This window comes from Cyprinodon variegatus, unplaced genomic scaffold, assembly GCF_000732505.1.
Source record: "Cyprinodon variegatus isolate N-32 unplaced genomic scaffold, C_variegatus-1.0 Scaffold47, whole genome shotgun sequence".
Taxonomy (NCBI): Eukaryota; Metazoa; Chordata; class Actinopteri; order Cyprinodontiformes; family Cyprinodontidae; genus Cyprinodon; species Cyprinodon variegatus.
In genome coordinates this window covers 559,259-579,226 of record NW_015150500.1, presented here as the reverse complement: position 1 = coordinate 579,226, position 19,968 = coordinate 559,259, and the positions used below count along the sequence as shown (strand labels likewise).

Below are 19,968 nucleotides of genomic sequence, written 5' to 3'. Positions count from 1 at the left end.
CCCACTTGATGCAACGAGGACGGTACATGCTCATTTCTTTTGGAGTTCATCTCTGAAGCTGCACATTCGTTTCGGCATTTTGTGTTCAATGCTGGTTGTCCTGCTCCCTGTGTGTGTGGGTGTCTCGCTAGACCCTTCCACTAGCCATCTCTCAAGAATTACATTGGCAACAAAGTGCAGTAGTATATCTGGCAAAGGGCATTTGAGCATATGGTCCCGTGAAAAACATTGAAAGCCTGACATTTTAATGAATTTATATGACCCCTCAGGGTTTTGGCTCGGTGTGCAGGGTTGGTCAGTTTTCATTCTCGTAAGTCTGGCTCCAAGGTGGAGACCAGTTTAAAATTTGGCATTTATCCTGGTACCATCTATATTCCTCTCCACCACTGAGACTGCCTGTCTTCATCTACACGTGCCTGTTTGGACTTATAGAACTCTGAACCTGCCTGAACGTTCTGGGGATTTCCAGAACCCTGGATCTGTCTGTTCCTGTTCAGACCGGAACCGCTGGTCTTGCTACGGACTCCTGGATCTCGGAACTGTCCAGTTCTGAACTGTGTCTCTGAACTAGATTGGTCTCCTACCTGCTTACTGGGGTTGCTGCAATGGGGACACTTTGGACGGCTCTGAGCCACATCTCATTTTGCAGTCCATCGGCTGGATCCTGCCTTCCTCTGAGAGGATGGACTGAACTGTCAAACCAGGTAAGTGACTCACTCGGATAATCATCTCCTGTCAGATGATCATGGTCACTTACCTGTGTTTCTCCCCTCAGAGTGTCAGTGATTACGCTGTTCCCCGCCCCCCTCCTGCAGCCACTGCGGTCAGTTTATCTTCAAGCAGCCCGCATCCCGTCCTGTTTTATTATTTTTCTGTTATTAAACATTTTGAAACTTTGCACTGTCTGACTCGCCTTGAATACTGGGTCCATCTGTCCTGTTTTATGAAACATTTGGTCACCCTAGTTTGGGATTATTGTCCAGTTGCGACACCAAAAGCGTACAGAAAAAAAGCCAAACTCTAATTACTTTGGGCATTTTATGTTTGAGGCCTACAGTTCAATATTGGAGACAGTTGTTTGCTCCAACAGGAGGATCCAAACCAGTAAAGCCGGGCATATGATGTGCTCTTTTTACAATCATTGCACTTGGTGCTGATGGTCATAAAAACATGTCTAGATGCAACTTGCTCAGAAACCTTTCTTTAACTATAAAGTGGATATAATCCTGTGTGTATTATACTTAACCTGTATGGATTGGAGAAAGGTAACTATAAATTCAAACTAGGGCTGTCATATTTTATTTTTAGTAATCATTCAAACTTCACTAAATGAATCACTAAAACCCCCAGATAAAACATAACATTCATAGGTGGATGCAAACCTCTGATCAGCACCCTACATATTTTTCACTGTGTTTCAGTGACACTGTCAAAGAAAAGATTTTATCACAGATGAAATGCTTAATAGCGTTTGGTGGCTGGAGCCTTGTCACCTCAGGGTGGGGTTAATGGGTTCAGGCAGGATTAGCTGCTTCCCTTCTCCTTCAGTTGTCCTGATTTCCATTTCTTCCACCTGAATTTAACAGACAAAACGCTTATTTCAGTGCTTGTGATCCTGACTAGTATTTACAAAGTAAGACTTGTTATACAAAGAACACAAAAACGTGACTTTAGCTTTAGCTAAATGCAGGAGGATATGACGCATTGTGGATGCAAACTTTTATGGTAGCAGTCAAATAGCAACATGCTCAGGGATGCTCTCTCTGAAAAAAGCCTAAAAGTCTAAAAAATTAAACAAACATTTAAAGTTCTGCTTTCTGCTTTATTCAAAGGTTTAGAAGACAATCTTTTATTTCCGGGTGGAACATCAAAATAAGTGGTCCTCCTAATTGTCAATCATTTTGGTGATATGTTTATGTAAAGCGGTCCCACATGCTTGTCCCATTAGCTATCTTTTTCTGTGCCTGTGCGCTTTCAGGTGTATATATGTGTGGTGAGCTACAGTTTCAAAAAGTCATTGAAGCTCACCTTTCTCACCGCAGTTCTTTGAAAATGGCAGAGGGTCATAAGAGAATAAGTCTCTATGAAGTTTATGAGAAGAAAAGAAAGGCCTCTGGAGAGGCAGATATATCCCAGAATGCTTTGCACGGTGAGTTCTTCTCACAAAGCATTATGGGATTTTCTATCACAGCCGCCTGCTGTCGCCATAGGCTACCCGACAGCGGCGACTAATACCAAAGATGGTTCAGGCACAGTGCAGTGGAGGAGGTGTTACATGACCAACAGGGAGCGAAAAGCAGTGATCATCTGTCCGAACAGTCAGTTAACTGAGTTCACTATAAAGTCTCCTATATAGTCCCCGCTCTTTATAGTGATTGGGGGATTTAGGGCGGACGTTCAGGCACAGTAAACTGGTATGAGCTATGTGAACCGCAACTTTTAAACAGAGCTTGCATAAAGAAAAAAATTGGCTCATGCAAACTCTTGCACATGCATTTTCTTTTAAAGAGCGAGGGTCTTTTAAAAAGTTTGTGAAAATCCTCCACAATACATTTAAGCACTGCGGTATTAATGTAACACATAGCTGAGATTTGTTTTTGAGATGTTGAGATTTTTCTTATCTCTCTTTTTTAACAACAGTACTACTGTTAACCTAACTAACTAACTAAACTAAACTAAACTAAAACAGAACATTTATATTTTCTGTTCCTTTTGAATAAATTAAGTGGATATATTCTTAAATAGCCCAATAAGGGGCTGTGCATCCTTTTAGTCATTTACAAAGTCTGATTTATGTAGCAGCTAGCTCTGCTGCTGGAAGCTAAAAGTAGTGTGTGCATAAGCGGGGATAAAAAAAAAACATATTCAGTAGTTTTTTTTTTCTATCCTTCAATTCAATAATACTATGGACCAAAATAAACATATACTGTCAGCATTTCACTAGATTTAAGCATTTTGTTCTTTGCAGCAGCTTGGAGTTTGGTTTTACACACTTTAGTAGCTTTTATAGTGCAATACAACAAATCTCAATCCAGCTTCATAATATATCCAATTTAAGCTGTCTGAATACAGCATACCTATGTGAACCAACTAGAATCAGTTATAAAGAGGTGAGATGTGTTCATTCGGTTTTCTTTCCACCACATCCATTTACACAGATTGTTTTTGCTCTGACCTATTTCTGCAGCAGCCCTTAACCCAGGTGTTCAACAATGAAACTGAAGCAACCACTCATGAATAGGCAGAGCTGGAGGAATCTCTTGAGACAACAGTCAAATATTTACCCACTCAGATAGTGTGGGTCTTTAATGCAGGTGCTATTAATGGTTGTTTGGTTTACGGCTGAATGGACATGCATACCTGGGAGTCAGCTGGTGACTCGTCACTTTGGCTGAGAGTCTCAGCTGGGATCTCAGAGTAATGGCTCTCCTCCGGGGCGAAAGATGAACAAGCTGATCTCAGGGCAGCTGATGAAGAAAGCTCCTCTTTCTCAGAACCAGGAGCTGTTTAAACAGTTTTTTAATTGTAATACTTCTTAGAAATGAAGTGCATGAAGACAACTTTTTACTTACAGATGCAATCAGCAGTTCTGATGTTTGATCTCATTTCTTGTCCGATCCCGAGCTTTATCTCCAGCTGATGAAGGCAATTCACCAACTCCTGGAAGGTTTCAGTCACGACCCACAGATTTTGAGAGCAAAACAAAAACAAACTAGAAATCATAAAACATAAACGAGCGAATCGAGAACTTCTCAAAAAGGTACTGGAACATGGGTACAGTACCCACCTTTTTTCTTTTTTCAAACTAATAAATAACAGGGATGTCCCAGCTAAATTCTTCAATTAAAGAAACCTGATAGAAGCAATCTGTCTAATTATTAAGCCTGCTGCAGCATTTCTGTCCAGCAGCGCTTGTATCCTGCAGAAACATTACAACAGCAGCTGAGCTCAAAAGTTCTCATTCATTTCTTCAAATTTATTCCTTTTTGTTTTATTTAATTGCAAAATATTCTTATGTTTTAGATTTCAGAATATCTCAAGTTTCAGCCAATACTAAAAGCTGCAATATCAGTACAGTATCGGAAATGAAACTGTTTTATCAGAAGCTCTTTAATAACTAATGCTGACTTTTTCAGGTTAGCCATCAAATTAAACTGGGATAAAAGGCGAGATTCATGTCAGAATTTTTTATTTTTTTTAAACGCAATGTTTCTAATCAGATTAGTTCTTAATACTTTTATTATTATTTTTAATCAAAGGTGTTATATCTCATGCCCCATCCTAAAAATGGTAGCTTCTTTAGACTCACACTGGGTCCCGCGGTGGAAGAAATAGACAAAAATGTCAAGTTCAGCTACATGGTGGCACCATAGTCATATATACCTGCTGGGCATTAAATGGCAGAGTGGAAATGAACAAAGATTTTTAGAACTATTTATATCTATGGGTCAATTGCAGCACATCTGTTTTTCAGATTTCACATGTGCTCCACAGTCGGTATGTGAAATATTCGATGCTACATAAAAACAAATGAAGTGATATAATGAATGCATGAGGCATTTTGTGGTGTTGAACAGTTGCCTGCTTGTGAAGTTCTTCCAGCTCTCTGCCTTTCTGGACCTTCCTCAGAGAGGCTTTCAGCTCCTGCAGCTCCCGCTTGGCGTCGCTCAAATGCACCTGCAGGGAGAGCAGCAACTTTACACCATGGCCACCCTCCCGTCCTGCTCGTCACATGATGATGATGTGGGGAAATGTTTACTTACTGTTCATGGAAGCTCTTCTATTTGTGCCGGCATGCGTGTAAGAAAATAACTGCTCTGAACTTTGGCATGCTTCTCCAGTTTCCAAAACACATACTGAGCAACTGATTTTATGCAACCATGAAGGTGTTTGTGTATTAAATGATGCTCTGACTGGTGTCTGTTTTGCCTGCTCACTTTTTCCCTCCCAAGCTCTGCCTCCAGTTGGTCTCGTTCTGCCCTCTCCTCCTGGAGCCATTCCTCCTTTCTTTGAAGCTCACAGCTCAGATCCTGTAGTTTCTTCTTATCCATCTTCACAAAAAATATGAAGAATATGGTTGAGAATAAGTTTGGTTCTACCAACACATAAAGCATGCCGGACCTTCACCTCTGCTGCATGCTTAAAAGCCTCCCTTTCGAGGACCCAGGTGGCCCGCTCCTCTCTGAGGGCCAGGTCTTGGTCTGACAGCTGCAGGGTAAGCTTCGCCACCTGCAGCCGGGCTTGGTGCAGCTCAGTGTGGGTGTGACTCCGCTGGATGCCAAGGTCTTGAAGCTGTTTGCGTAGGTTCTCAGCTACGTGGTCGCTGGCTTCCAGATGTTCCTGCAGCCCTCGCACTTCTGCAGCCAAAGCATCAATCTCCACCTGTTAAAGAGATTCCGTTGTTTTCACATCAATGCTGAAGACCTGCAGCCATCTATCTCAGGCCTTATCTAAATAAAAGGCTCCCATCTTTAAAACTCAGCTAGCATCTGTGTTCCATCAGCTACCTGCAGGGATTTTCTTTTTTCCTCATCGTGTTTCCTCTGGGTTGACATTTTCTTCACTCGTTCTTTCAGCCTGTGATCACAAAGTCAATTTTAATTCCGACTAATAAGACACAGTGACATTTGTACTCCCAACTAAAACGTGCTTCACTGGCCTTTGCAGCTCCATGTTTCCTTGATCTTCTCTGTCAGACAGAATCCTAATTTCATCCTGCAGGTCGAGGACTTGCTGCTGCTTCTCTGCCTTTTCAGCCTCAAGTTTTCTCAGTTCAGAGCTCTGAAGTTCCTGACTGCTCGTCTCATCCTTTCAGCATTAGAAATTATAGACAACGTTGTTTCAGAAAACTTTTCATCTCATTTGAAATTATCCATGTTTTGCTAGATTAGAACCAAACACTTAAAGGTAACTTATTTTGATTGTCAGCAATGGATGAAAACAAATGTACTGAAGAGTTGAGCTGTGAAAGTATGCTTGTTTTTTGTAAATTTGTTGGAAAAGAAGGAAATATTTTTTTTTAGAGTCAATGCTTTGGTGAATTACTATCCTCTAAGACACCTGCAGCAAAGTATAGCCTAGATATTTGCACATTTTCCGTGCAAAATAGTTAAAGTTTATGCTAAATAAATAGAGACCGTGTCTGAAAATATATTTTCACGCCTTATCACAAGTTTCGTCCAGCATTTTATTTTTTATTTTGCCTCTTTAAGCCTGCAACTCCTTCATGTATTTTCCCCTCAGCAAGATGCAACCATGATCATGTTTAATCTTGGAGTGATGGGTTCAGTGTAATGCAAAGTTTGTTATTCAGAGCATTTTGCATGTAAGGAAAAAAACATCAATGTTAGCCTCATTTAAATAGAGAACCTTGTTCCACTTGTTGGATTTATTCCTTACATGGCTTTATGGAAAAGAAAATAGGACTTCTTGTGTTTTTTTGTTTTGTTTTCCTTTCAAAGATTGTTTGTATTCTGTCCATCTTGCATAAAAGCCAGGATTGGAGACTGTTCAGGAAACAGTCTCTGTTAGGTGATCCTCCCACCTGAGATGTGGTTTTCTGCAGCTTCACCTCAGTTACCTTGGATTAGTAATCTTCTTTACTTCTCTGTGAGGTAAGGTAGGCCATCATGCATTGGTAAGTACTATTTATCAGTAAAGGATGATATATTGAGCAGTGCTAAAAAAAAGAGCATTTGTCAATTATATAAAATCAAACCAAGTCTTTTGTTATAACAGGACAAAAAATGTGTAAAGGTAAATGGGGTGGGAACACAACATTCCTAATTGATGTGTCTTTTTATTTAGCTTGTAAGTAAACCATAGGGATTGTCTCTTAGCTGTTACTATTACCCCCTCATACCTTGTGTCTCTCTTCCAGCCTCTTTAGGATCTGGCAGCTCTGTCTCAGGTTGTCTCTGAGTTCAGTGATCTCCTCCCTCATTGCCTCTCTTTCCCTCTCCCACTCAATTCTTGCTCTTTTGCTGGTTTCTTTTTCACACTCAACCTCCTTCTTGGCTTCTTCCAGAGCTCGCAGTAAATCCTCCTGCTGTTTGAGGCTCTGCGCTAGTCGACTCTGGGGAGAACACAGGAAAACGGGGAGGACTTTTAATGCCTTTCACAGGAACCAGAAAATCTGCCAAACTTCTAACAGTGGCGTCCCCCCCTTATCTTTCTGGAGGAGCTTCTTTTCCTCACCTGCAGCAGCTGAGCCCTGGGGATGACCAGGAGCAGCTCCTCTTCTTCTCCATCCTCCTCGTCTTGTTCTTCTTTCAGAGTCTCCAGCTCCTCCAGCGGCTGAGGGGCACAAAAAGTGAACGGACGGCTGCGAGCACATATCTTTCCCACGCTGTCCAGGTAAACAAACTGGTACTCCACATCACTAGGGCGAGGCAAGTACGATGCTGCAGAATGAGTATAAAAACTTACAGTTATTATACAGACTTCTAATCTGAAAAAAGACATGAAATAAGACGATCATGAAATAAGAAGTATCTAGATCTGAATATTAGTTCTGAGCATTTATCTTTAAGGAATGTCATACTTCCCTCAAAATTCTGCAGGATCAAGCTGGAAAATATTTGAAACATTTCTAATAAAATATAAAATGCTCTCTAAATGTTCTATGTGGTTTTATAATGTACACAAAATCCAAGATGCGATAATTAAATTACAACAATCACGTAAAGAAAGGAAGAGAAAGGTGAAAATCAGATGGTGCTTTAAACAGAAGGTATCTTGCTTGCACTTTGCCCTAACATGAAACTTTGTTTCTGGACCACATGTAAGCTGAATCTTTATAAAAACAAAAAACAAAGATGCATTGGGGTCCATTTTGATTTTTTTATATTGATGGAATACAGGTGTCTAAATGTGCAGACTAACCAAATTTAAGCCTGCAAAATGTAACAGATCTAGGATTGTAAAGTGTGTTTTGTGGCCGATCACAAACTTTAATTTAAAAGACTGATTTAACAATGGCCGATAGCATTTTAGACACAGTCAGGCGTTATAAGGAAAGAATTCACCTTCAATGTTTTAATCTTTTTTTTTATTGAAAAATATTAAACAACTCAAAGATCGGCTCACAGGAAAATATCAGCTGATCAACAATCACCCAAACTTAACGAATTCGAGGCCGATCAATTTGCCTTAAAATTTATACAATGTTAAAAAAATAAAAATAAAATAAAAATATAGATATTATTATGATATGGAAGAAATAAATTAAGCTAACAGATTTTTTTTATTTTTTTTGCTTTGTAAAGCATCCTATGACAGTAAGATTGTATTTTAAGATGTTTGAAAGGGGACAGTTACAATTAGATTTCTTTTCTTCTTCTGGTTCTTTTTTTTTGTTCGTGTAAAAAAGCTAAATATTAAAATTTTTGTTTATTTCCTAACTGTTTCATATTTAGATAAAAAAAGAAAAAGAATAAAAGAAATACAACCAAACCGTAATAAATGGCACCAAAGAAATTAATGAATAAATACATAAATAAAATTTAAACGATGAAATTAGTCTTAAAATTTCTGCAACATGTTTGTTTCTATGTGGGATTAACATCAAAGAGTTGGAGTGGATTAGCTGGAGCCCCAACTTAAACTTAAAATCTGTTGTGCGGGGATGTAAAGATGAGGGTGATGGAAAGGGGGCCATCCAACCTAAAAGACTCATCAGTGAAAATGTCAGTCGAAACATGTAAAAACGCTGCTCAGCCATCATAGTAGGATCTTTAAATAATCTCATAACAATAAAGAGCTTTCACTTGATTACACAAATACTTTTGAAGAGGTTATCTGTTTCATTAAATGTGAATAAAATAAATGTTCGTATACAAAATAACTCCTCTTTTACTTTCTAAACATTTTCTGAAAGATGCCGCCACATTTTCTAGAAGAGACAAAGTTGTTGGTTGAATAAAAAAAAATAAGAATATAAATCCGGCAGATTTATGAACATTTTGGGGTTTAACTGTAAAAAAAAAAATTATTCACATATTATTTACCATAAGTGACTCACCCATACATGATATGGACAGGATATAAGTGAGCTATTGCTGTCTATTGAGTTATGGATACAGACTGTTTGAATACACTGATGCTGATTCAGGTGATAAATGATGAAATGATTGAGAAATTGTACCCTGGAAAACTGCCCAGTAGTCAACGCTGGTTCCCTCTGTGTATCCATCAGGGACCAAAGCCCACGTATAGGTGTGATACTGTTTGACTGAAGACCAACCCATCTGTAACAGGACACACAAAAACACTTTAATGCTACTATCCTCCATCCTCTCAGCATTCAGGTGGGTTGTAGTACCTTGAAAATCCCTATCCAATCACTGCTGCTCCACTGATGCTCTGATGTCAGACTGTAGTGGCACTCCAGCCTGGTTTGGGGGAAGTACAACTGTCCCACATTTCGAAACACCACTGAGGGCTGTTTCTCCATGAGTAATGGGAAGCTTCACTGTTGAGAAAGAAAACACACATGGGTCCAGTTTGATGTGCTCCAGTTTCTCTCCGGATGAGAGCAGCTGATGAAAGGTGATAGCTGAGATCAGGAATGCAGCTGTGTGAGCATAACACTGACCGCCTGTAGCTCAGCACTATGTTTTAAAGCAAGAAGATCCGACACTGACTAGATCTCAGTAAAGGAAAAATCAGAGCCATTCCAAAAACTTCCAAAGCAAATAATACAAACATATGAGAAGAGTAGATAAAATATTTTTATTTAGCAGAGGTAAAAAATAAAAAGTTTCAAACACAGACTAAAAATGGTTCTTAAACTTATTTGATTAGATATTTAAAGCCAATCTTTTAATAAATGTGTATTTAAATCGAAAACCAAACAAAAAACACTTTTTATTTGATTAAAAACTGTAAAAAATAAATTTTTTAAGAATCGTAAGAGTTTTGTTTGTTCAGAATCTAAAACTAAACATTAAACCTTACCTTAATCTGTTAAAAATAAAAATTCTTTCCACTTCTCATAAGAGACCAGGCTGGGCATCAGTGTGGAAGAAGTGCTGAGCAATTCTGTCAGGTGCAGGAGTTTCACAACATCCCCTGGACCATGAGGAGCCCACATAAACTTTAGAGTCCCAAGGGAATTATGGGAGATGTAGTAGTATGAGTGCATTGCTTGCAAGGGGGTAAAGCTGCTTTCCAAACTTCAAATCCCAGAAAAAGATATTTTCTGAGCATGTGCCACTTGAAGTATGGCCATGTTGAAATACTGTGGAAAAAGTGTTATAACCAATAATAAAACTAGCAAGATTCATAAAATGGTAATATATTTTTTTCAAAATATTTATGGGTCGTAAATTCTTGCTCTTTTTAAGCATATTCATTATTTTACAGAGTCATATTCTGGGAAAGGCAGTTCTATATTATTTTGACTGTGTTAGAATAAAGTTCCCACTTTGACCACTAGATGGCAGTGCAGCTGCACCAAACGCTCCAAGAAATAAAACTCAAAAAGAAAAAAAAAATGTTGGCCTTATTAGAACAAAAATATGAGATGAACTTTTTAATTATTTTCCTCTTACACCTTTGTTCATTAGTTCTTTTTTTTGTAAAGTTTTTATTTGAGATATGATAGAGATAAAAAACAAATAACAAATAAAACAACAAAATGTTGTTCCAATTTTCAACAATAAATTAAACAATGACTATTTCCATGACACAGAGCATTTATATCTTCTAGAAACTGAGTTGAAACTGGGTTGATAATATAGATCTGATAGAAAGAAAGGTTTTTTAATGTTTATCCTATATAAAAAAAGAGACAAACGTTGACCTGAATTCTAATTGAGGAAATATTTTACTGTGTCTCATAATTAAGAACATAATATCGAGTATTCTTTTTTTTTCCAAGTTTTCTTTAATGAGCAAAGTTTAATTACTGAGTCCGCAGAGCCCCAACCTGAACCAAAATAGATCATGGCAGGGCAGAAGGACTTGCACCAGGGGTCAGTGGCTCTCAATATTGGCTACAAATGATATGAACTAATTAATCAGAATCAGACATACTTAAAATTAAATGTGCTAGGCCTATAATAGAAAGTCTTAGAAGCTTTACTGCTTTTTATAAAGAATATCTTAATTTCATTTTCAGCCGCATGACATTTAAAGAACAAAAAATTTGTTTCTAGAGCTTTTTTTGTTTAGTTAGCTTAGAAATTAAGTGTTTTATTGTCATTCTAAAAGTTAAAAACACAAAAAAACAAACTGTTGGCTGTTTAAGATGATAACAGATTTTAAAATATGTTTCCTTTCAAGTCATGTAATATTAATGCTCCTCTACACTAAAAAAACGTTCTGAAAATGAGTAAAAATTTCTTTAAATTAGTTTAATTAACCTAAATTTGAGTAGGAAAATAAGATGCTCGGCCAATGAATGGAATGAGCATTTTTACACCTAAAATAAATAAATATTATGCACTTGAAATAAGAGAAAGCAGTTGATTTTATCTTAAATGTAAATTGTCATCTTCCATTGGCAAATTGAAGAAAAAAAAACTTATTTTAAGAAAAGGGGACTTAGTCAGATTTACATTTGTTGCAGTGTAAAATACTTTTATTTAGCCAGACTCGGGGCAAATGATTCTTTGGATATGGAAGCATGCAGATCCTTTATCTATGAGAAGCCATGATTTCTTCTTAGAAAGAGGAACAGCAACAGCATTAAATTGTAAGTTGTTGTGGTTCCTCATGCTGCTAAATCTGCACATTCTCAACCTATCTGTGCTGGTGGTCCACAACCATACCGTTAATGACAGGCCAGTACAGATCACTGAGGGCCATATAGACACTCCTGATTTATGTTTTTCCAATAAACTTTATGATGATGACAAATATAGGCCTAGCATTAACATGCCAGCATTTGTTTGACTTCATTACAATAAATGGTTTTTACCCAGTGAGAAGAATCAAATCTGTTAAGCCCTTAAAAAAAGAAAATCTCAATTATTTTGGTATTTATGTGGCAGAAAAAAAAGGTCAGGCTCACGCAGTATTTATAGACCAGATGTTTTTTCTTCAACAGAAAACAAAAAACAGACGTGAAGCCCAACAAGATAACAGTAGTGAGAAAATGTACAGCAAAACATTTTTAAAACAAAACATATATAAAAAAAAAAAACAACTAAAAAAAACAAACAAAATAGCTTCTTCTGAAAAGGCTAAAAGATAAACAGCTTCCCTGGCAGACATTGGTAGAGATGAAGCTACGGCTAAGTTTAAGCACCATATTAGTTAGAGGGAACAACAAATCTCCTCTTAACCTGAGATATAAGGAAGAAATAAATATTTGATCCCTGGCTGAGTTGTTGCCCTTGCATTAAGTCTGTGAACATGGCACACTTCTCCACAAATGATGTTCAGGCAGCTGGCCGGGGTTAGAAATCCTCCTCCAGGATCTGGTTGTACTTTACCTTTTCTTTTGGTCTTTTAAAGTCAAAAACAAATTATCCACCTCTGTGATAGACAGCAGGCTAAATGCCTATTAATCTATCAAGTTCTTATAAAATATCAAATCAAGTTGATGTCAAATAGCTGGATTTTGCTTCATCTAACTGCAGCACATTTTACCAAACTATATCATTTAGATAATCATTAGCAAAACTTCAGATGAAAAGTTTTTTTTCCCCATTAATTAGTTTTAGTTAAAACTCCCAAAACTTTCCAGGATCAAAGTCATAGACTTCCTCATTTCTGATATTCAGAAAAACAAGTTTACTATACATATATAGTAGACAAAGTACAGCAAGGTTGTTAAGGAAGAAAGGATGCAAGGGTAAATAAAGTAGAGATGCACCGATCCCATTGTTCTGATCCAATCTGATACCGATACCTGGCCTGAGCCAATCAGCCGATATCAGCTATTAAATGAATGAACCATGTGAGGGAAGGCTTTAACCTAGATATAAACATTATTGAAAAATGTATCAAATTAATACAGATATAAATGTATTTTATCGTTTTTGTTAACAAATAAGAAGCAAAAAGAAAAACTCTAAAATAAAGGGAGAGAAAAAAGAAGGAAAGGAAAAGAAGAAATGAATAAAGACAAGAAAAAATGTGCAACGAGAAAGAAATACAAGAGAAACAAGGAGGAGAATGAGTAAAGGTACACGGAAGGATTCATAAAATAAAAAGGGAAAAAAACAGATTGAAAGAAAAGGAAAGAATGAAAAGAAAAAAAGGAAAGAAAAAGGTAAGAAGACAAGGGAGGACTGAAAGAAACAAGGAGGCAAGGACAAAGTTAGGGAAGGGAAAAACGAAGAAAGATTATAATGATGACCGTCACAGGAAGGAAAGAAGATTTGAGAGAAGGATGCAAAGGTGAGGAACAAAGAAATGAATGATGGAAAGGATGAAAGAAAAGACAGGAGAGAAAGACTGAAAGAACTGGAAGGAATTAAGACAGAGAACAAGGATGCAATAACATAAGGAAGAAAGAAATGACTCAAGAAGGCACAGGGGTGCAAAAGAACTAAAAGAAAAGATAGAACACAAGAAGGATAGGCTGCAACATATACAGATCGTTTTTATACACTAATTTTTCATCTTCATACCTATCCAAACCCAGAAAATACAGATAAAAGGCCAAACTCCCCAGACTGCATGAAGGCCTGCATGAAACTGACCAAACAGATTTGGGCACCCTGCTAATAATAAAACAGCTGTGGGAACCAGCAGCTTCTACACCAAGTTAAAAGTCAAGTTTTGTTTGATGATCAAACCGTTCATGTCCACCATGCCACCCTAAATCTGTTTACTATCTTTCTTCTGAGTCGTTCATTGATATTTTTAACTCTGAGTGGAATAACCCCACCATAAAAATAGAGACTGCTCATGCCTTTATGGGAGAGCAACAGTTATTTCCTCCACTTGAAACCTGGAAACATTAATAAACACAAACATTCAGGGAAAACATGAGGTCAGATAAGATAGTGTTTGTGATAACAGCCTGGATACGGGTGGAAGATATATATGCCAGCATTTTTCACCTGCTTCTAGTCTCCTGATTAACCATCAGGGTGAGCGTACAGCTGCTGAGGCTTATTAGCTGCTACTCAGCAGAGAGAGGACACCCAGTTCTTCCAGCTTGGCTTTAGCCACCGCCTCCCAGCCCTTATTGGCCAGAGGGTTCCTGGGCGACGGGTGCATGATGCCCTCGACTCGCACATCGATCCCTTCAGCCGACAGCGCCCGGCGGGCCCGTTGCTCTGCAACCTTCCCCACACCGATCACCATGGAAACGTTCAGCGCCTGCACCACTTTGCAGAGAGCTGCATCACACAGAGAGAGCAGGGCTTCTCGTTTGTCTGCAGGAAGCTCGGGGGGCGTCAAGTTCTTCCCGCTAGCGCTCATGAAGATCAGTGGGCACAGATTGTGAACAAAACAGTGGCGGAAAAACCGCTCGGGCTCGACGCACAGTTTTCTGAAGAAACCCCAAAACCGAGCGCCGCTCACTTCACTTTGAGTGCAGCTTAGGCCCAGGACCCGTCTCTTTGGATGCTCCTCAGCGGGGTGACCAACCTCCCCTGTGATCTTTAGCCAATCAACGACCGACTTCACCTCACCAAACGGGACCTGAAGCAGACAGAATATTCAGGGATATTATCATTACAGCTCATTTTACTGTTGTCCATCGTCTCATAATATCACTGTGCATCATTCTGAGGGAATACAGTCAGTATTTAGCATCTGTAGTCTCAACACCCTTTGGATAAACAGAAATGCACACCACACTTTTGAGGTTTTGGCTTGTAGACCCATCAGTTGACTACCCTTCAGTGATCAGTGATGGTTTTACATGAAATTTACCAGGGGGTAGTTTTTTTTTTTTTTTTATGGGTATGCAGAACAAAATAAAAACAAACAATAAAAAATAGGGCAAGAACACATTGCTTATTTTAATTAGAAAGCCACAAAGCTAAGACTGGAGACCACTGACAGAACAGATGAAGAACAGTAAACTTTGAAAAACTGTTAAAGTAAACAGGAAAGAAAAAACATTTGATGGATCCAACTGACGAATCCGGTAGTTTCTATTGTCAGTGCATATAATCAAAAGAAATTGATTTAGTATTGCATGGGGGAAAAAAAGATCCTAATAAATAAATAAATAAAATAAGTGATTATGCAGGTCTTCAACAGGGGGTCTGCAACCCCTATGGAGTCCAGGGATGTACTGCATGGGGGTCGCGAAAGTTTTGGTTGATTAGACTTTTTTGTTTTTATATTCCCCTTGCAATTTTTTCCACTATGTCTTTAAATCCACATTAACATGAATTCAACACACTGTAGTAAACAGATAAATGGAGGCAGAAGATGTCTTTCAGTCATCAATGAACACATTCAGCGACACACAGGAGCTCTTTCAAGCTGGGCACCGTTTCATTCACAACACCTGTCCCATCAACCAGAAATCAGAATCAGAAATACTTTAATAGAGTGACTACAAGACCAGTTTGATTTAACACAATTGCATACTATATATAATTAGGGGGTCCCCGCTCCATCTCGCCATCAGTTTGGGGGTCCTTGGCCTGGAAAACATTGAAGAACCCTGGATTATGTCACTAATGTGAGCAGGCCAATAAGATGATCTGCCAAAGGAATTAGTATTGTTGCTCTTAAAATAAAATAATTTGATGTTAAGCACTTAAAATAAGATTTTTTCTTACTTCAAACAGAAAATGTCTTTTTAACCTGCAAATTGCCTTAACCCTTTAAATGAAGGAAAACTACATTAGACTACAGCAGTGGCGGATCTAAGGGGCGGCTACTTGAGCTACAGCCCGGGATGTTTCCCTCAGAGCCCCGGATCTCGCTTCTGAGCTGATCTGAGTAAAATGTGCAGTACTGGAATTCACCACATAGTGGCAGCATGCACGGGAAAGCAGCCTGTAGCATTCCCGTGCAGAGGAAGAAGTTCTCACCACTAGCTGTTGCTAAACAGACTTTTGATGTCCCAGGAGATGTGAAGCTCTGACTGACTTCCAGACGTTCTTTGTTCCGGTGTTGTATGAAATTTTGTTCCCCTTGTGTCGGGAGCACGCATGAGGCAGACATGGCGGATGGGACTTCTGATCGATTTCAATGATCATGTCAATGTTTTAACATCCAGTTTAATCAGCAGCTGTTGTTTACTAAATTGTAAAATAAATAAATAAACAAGGTCCTTTAAGCTGTTTTGTGTTATTTTAAGCGCCAAGAGAATCTTTTTCCAACTTTTGTCTCTTCAGCCTGACAGAAATAAAAGTCAGTCACCAAACACAGATTTACAACACGTAGTGAGTATTTATCATTTTTAATTACTGATATGAGAGGATGCAAACTGGCTGATAGCAGGACACAAATATTAAGAATTCCTGCAAAGATGAGAGTGTAGACTTTCTGGTAAATCACTTTCTAAAGTAAAATATGACAGATTACTGGATTAAGGATAATTTCTAGTATACGACATGATATCACACAACAATTTTTTTTTTAAATCTGGAAACAGTTGCTCTTTATTTCCCAAAGATATGGGAGGAGGAGAGAATGGATATTACAGCTGCCTGAAATATTCTGTTCCTCCTCCATAACATGGGGAGAAATTAATTCACCTGTAAGTCTTTAACTGTCTTTGTTCCTCTCTGCATCAACAACAAACTGTGGATTTGCCGACGTTTGACCATTATTTGCCAAAGTTATGAGAGGGGAATCAAATATTTTAGCCACCTGATATAATTGTTATAATAATAGTTATGTGTGGTAGCATGTAGTATACAAGACATTTCTTTAATCCAGTAATCTGTCATATTTTACATTAGAAAGGGATTTACTCTCTCATCTTCGCCCTCAGGGCTAATGGCCCCTGGTCTCCAAGAATCCTAGATCCTCCCCTGGACTACAGCACAGGGGTCAGCACAGCTTTTATAGGCACCTGCCCATGTTGGCCCCTTCCTAGAACCGCCCATGCGTAAACAGCTTAAGGTTACTCATGTAAAAATCATGTAAACATGAAAGTTGGTATAAAGCAAAAGTAAAGAAAGCTGCTGCTCACCCCGGTCTGCGCCATGCCGAAAGGTCCAGGATTCATCCCCAGGAACAGGACCTTCTGTCCGGGCAGACAGTACTTCTCCACGTAGCAGCGGTGGGTGTCCCAAGCGTATTCTAGCGGGTTGTAAACAAAGCGGACGGGCTCTCCGAAGGTGATCCCCCGGAGGTGGGCGTTTAACTCCAGCTCAGCCTGCAGGAACCTGGAGGAAGAGGAAGAGCTCCCCTCTGTTGGCTGAGAGACCCGATCTGCTAACACCTTCAGCCCCCTCTCAATCCCCGATGTGTTCCCATCAGACATGATGAAATAAGTCGCTTTTTTGGCACAAAAAAAGGCGCATTAAACTGTGTTTTCTATGGATCAGTTTTAAAGCTAAACACAAAGAATCTCATCAGTTTCTTCCTCTGCTGCAGCCTGTCATCTAGAATGCGATGGCGCCACCTACAGCAATAAAGGTGTAATTACACCATTTACTCTATTACCCCACAAACTTTAGTGTCTTTGCTAGTCTGTGGACACTTTATATTGCTTTAATGGGTTATTAACATATTGTTCATTAGATTGGACCCAAATCCAGCAGAAGAGGCAAGCTGCAGCGTAAACAAACAAACCTTCATTCTAATATAAAATCCATGGCGGATTTAACTAAGGGGCGGAGTTACTAGACAAGTTTAGCAAATGGCAGCATGTGGATGTTTCAGCACATAAGTAAGAGTGAGACTATTGAATCTTGTGTTGGCGTTAAGCTCAGTAATATAAATAAATAAATACATAAGTCCATCCCCTAAAGTCAGATACGGCAGTAGGTCCCGGGATCAGACAGCCGAGGAATCTCGACGTGTTGGTTGGCACTTCCCGGCCACCGTACTCTACGTGCAAGCCTTTGAAATTTGCGAGGATGAACTATGTGAGTTATAATTATTATTTTTTTGTGTGTGTGTGGGAAAATGTATATATAGCATCCCGATCCACACTCCATTCCAGTAGATAGCGGTAATACACATCAAATAAGTTGCTGCCAACTGCCATAAAAAGAAGAACTAAGAGTTCAGCATTGGTAACAGGGAAGCATAAATACTAACCTTTCCATTTTCACACTTGAAATCTTGTAAAATCAAAGTCCTTATTTTTCCCGTCTTTTTGTAACCACAAATTACACCACTTTATATTGGGATATATCTTAACTTTTGTAAGCCTTAACATGGGTTTGTTATTACTGAGGGGGGTCGTGAGAATCTTTAAATGTCACATTTCATTAATGAGAGAAACATAAAATACAACAAATCCTTTACAAATTCTTTATTTTAGCATAATAGTAAGAAGCCTCTCCTCTGATTTTCATACAGCTGGAACTAATTGGATCACAAGGGTACATATTAGTTAGCCCATTTTTACAATAATTGTAAATTTCTTAGGAAGTTATTTTTATGCACTCTCTTTCCTACACAAAATAATCAATAGATCCCATCTTAACTGAGGACCGTAACTCTGCATGCAAGACTAATAAAGAAAACAACTAATCTGTGATAGCTACTGTTATGCTGTTGTTCATCTAATACCATTATCAATATAATTTACTACAAATACCAGGGACTTTGTATAAGAAAAGCAAACATTTCTCTGTGATACAACATCATATAATGTCAAAATTACAGAACATACTGGGCTCCCAACTGTACTGATCCAAATCATTCTGATCACCCGCTGTGTCAAGGAGAAAAAACAACTTTTGTCAAAACCCCTAAAATCTAATACAGACTGAAGGAAAAAAAAAATATCTAAAATGTTCATGTTTCTCCATCTTATTCCAGTGTACAATTTTATCTGAATAAAAAAAGGTCCTTGAAACAATCATAAAAATGTAATGAGCTAATCCTTCCTTTGATCGGTGTGAAAATAAAATAAAACTTAACACAAAATCAAACAAGATTTGACATGGAAGGATTTTGTGTTTCAACAACGTAAATGATAATTCTTTAAACCAACACAGACAAACAGGTATCGACAACGTGCTGTATTGCCCTTTTAAAAATATTAAAAATCTGTGCACACACCAGTGGAGTCCCTCCACAGGCCAGGAATAGTGTTTCCAAAGCAAATAACTGCAATTCTCAAACTTGGCCCCTATTCTTTTTTCTGAACCATTCTATCTTAATAAAGTCACCTGAAGTGAACGCCTCACTAGCTGCTTATCTTCGAAAGCTTTTCTAAAAACATCCCAATTTCCTCATAACTGCCACGTACAATGAAGCAAATAAAGACGCCACTTCCACATTTGGTTAACGGCTTCAGTAGCACATAATCCAGGAGAAAATGGTTGCCTCTATGCAACCTTTCTCTGTCCAGCACTGACGGCCGGCGTGGTTTCAGCAAGCAGCGGATTGTCTGCTTTAAGATATGTAAAAGAAACCGTATCGCAGAGGCAGATATTACTACAATAACTCGTGTATTTTTGGGTACTTTAAAAAGAAGACACCGCTCGTTGGAATCCATTTAACACTGCTGACCTCTCATACTGACCGTCGGGCTCCCAGTGACTTTAGAACCGCATGCGGTTAAAAAAAAAATAAAAATGAACAGTAAAAATGATGACCTAAAATATCCATGTTCATCAGTTGAGTTGTGAAGCCATCGACATTTGAGAATTTTAAGTTTAGCAATTATTAAACACAAAGAAAAGGCTGGTAAATGCATCTGTGGTGCAGCCTTAAAAACACAGCAGAAAAATAAAAGGCAATAAAACAAAAAACATTAAAGAAACCTACTAAGGCCACAACATTTTGTATACTGCTGCTAAATCTCACAATGTGATGAGCTGTACAAACAGTGAGACACCAACAGGCCAATCTGCACCCGGTTTCCACCCAGACTCAGGAAGTGACGTTTTTTCTGACAGCACTGGAGATCTC

The 19,968-nt window shown here is 38.5% G+C and overlaps 2 protein-coding genes across 2 annotated transcripts; both read right to left on the bottom strand.

Moving 5' to 3' along the window:
• Positions 1-1,478: 1,478 nt before the first annotated feature.
• Positions 1,479-10,539, bottom strand: calcoco1 (calcium binding and coiled-coil domain 1). The gene is made up of 13 exons (XM_015370565.1): positions 9,958-10,539; positions 9,323-9,472; positions 9,146-9,248; positions 7,198-7,403; positions 6,863-7,075; positions 5,660-5,808; positions 5,508-5,577; positions 5,128-5,382; positions 4,938-5,051; positions 4,582-4,677; positions 3,573-3,660; positions 3,361-3,503; positions 1,479-1,573 (listed from the first exon to the last, which is right to left on the bottom strand). Exons 2-13 carry the CDS (start codon positions 9,452-9,454, stop codon positions 1,490-1,492), a joined length of 1,653 nt encoding a protein of 550 aa, XP_015226051.1. The 5' UTR covers positions 9,455-9,472; positions 9,958-10,539; the 3' UTR covers positions 1,479-1,489.
• A 1,514-nt stretch (positions 10,540-12,053) lies between these two features.
• Positions 12,054-17,466, bottom strand: smug1 (single-strand-selective monofunctional uracil-DNA glycosylase 1). The gene is made up of 2 exons (XM_015370525.1): positions 17,066-17,466; positions 12,054-14,604 (listed from the first exon to the last, which is right to left on the bottom strand). Exons 1-2 carry the CDS (start codon positions 17,357-17,359, stop codon positions 14,074-14,076), a joined length of 825 nt encoding a protein of 274 aa, XP_015226011.1. The 5' UTR covers positions 17,360-17,466; the 3' UTR covers positions 12,054-14,073.
• Positions 17,467-19,968: the final 2,502 nt, after the last annotated feature.

Bases quoted from the DNA above. Each gene is read 5' to 3' on its own strand.
- calcoco1 (XM_015370565.1), bottom strand. From the start codon at position 9,454: ATGGAGAAACAGCCCTCAGTGGTGTTTCGAAATGTGGGACAGTTGTAC. The intron at 7,404-9,145 runs GTACAATTTCTC...CTCATTCTGCAG, and splicing joins CTACTGGGCAGTTTTCCAGG to CATCGTACTTGCCTCGCCCT. The intron at 4,678-4,937 runs GTGAGCAGGCAA...CTCTCCCTGCAG, and splicing joins CAGAGCTTGGGAGGGAAAAA to GTGCATTTGAGCGACGCCAA.
- smug1 (XM_015370525.1), bottom strand. From the start codon at position 17,359: ATGTCTGATGGGAACACATCGGGGATTGAGAGGGGGCTGAAGGTGTTA. The intron at 14,605-17,065 runs GTGAGCAGCAGC...TGTCTGCTTCAG, and splicing joins TCGGCATGGCGCAGACCGGG to GTCCCGTTTGGTGAGGTGAA.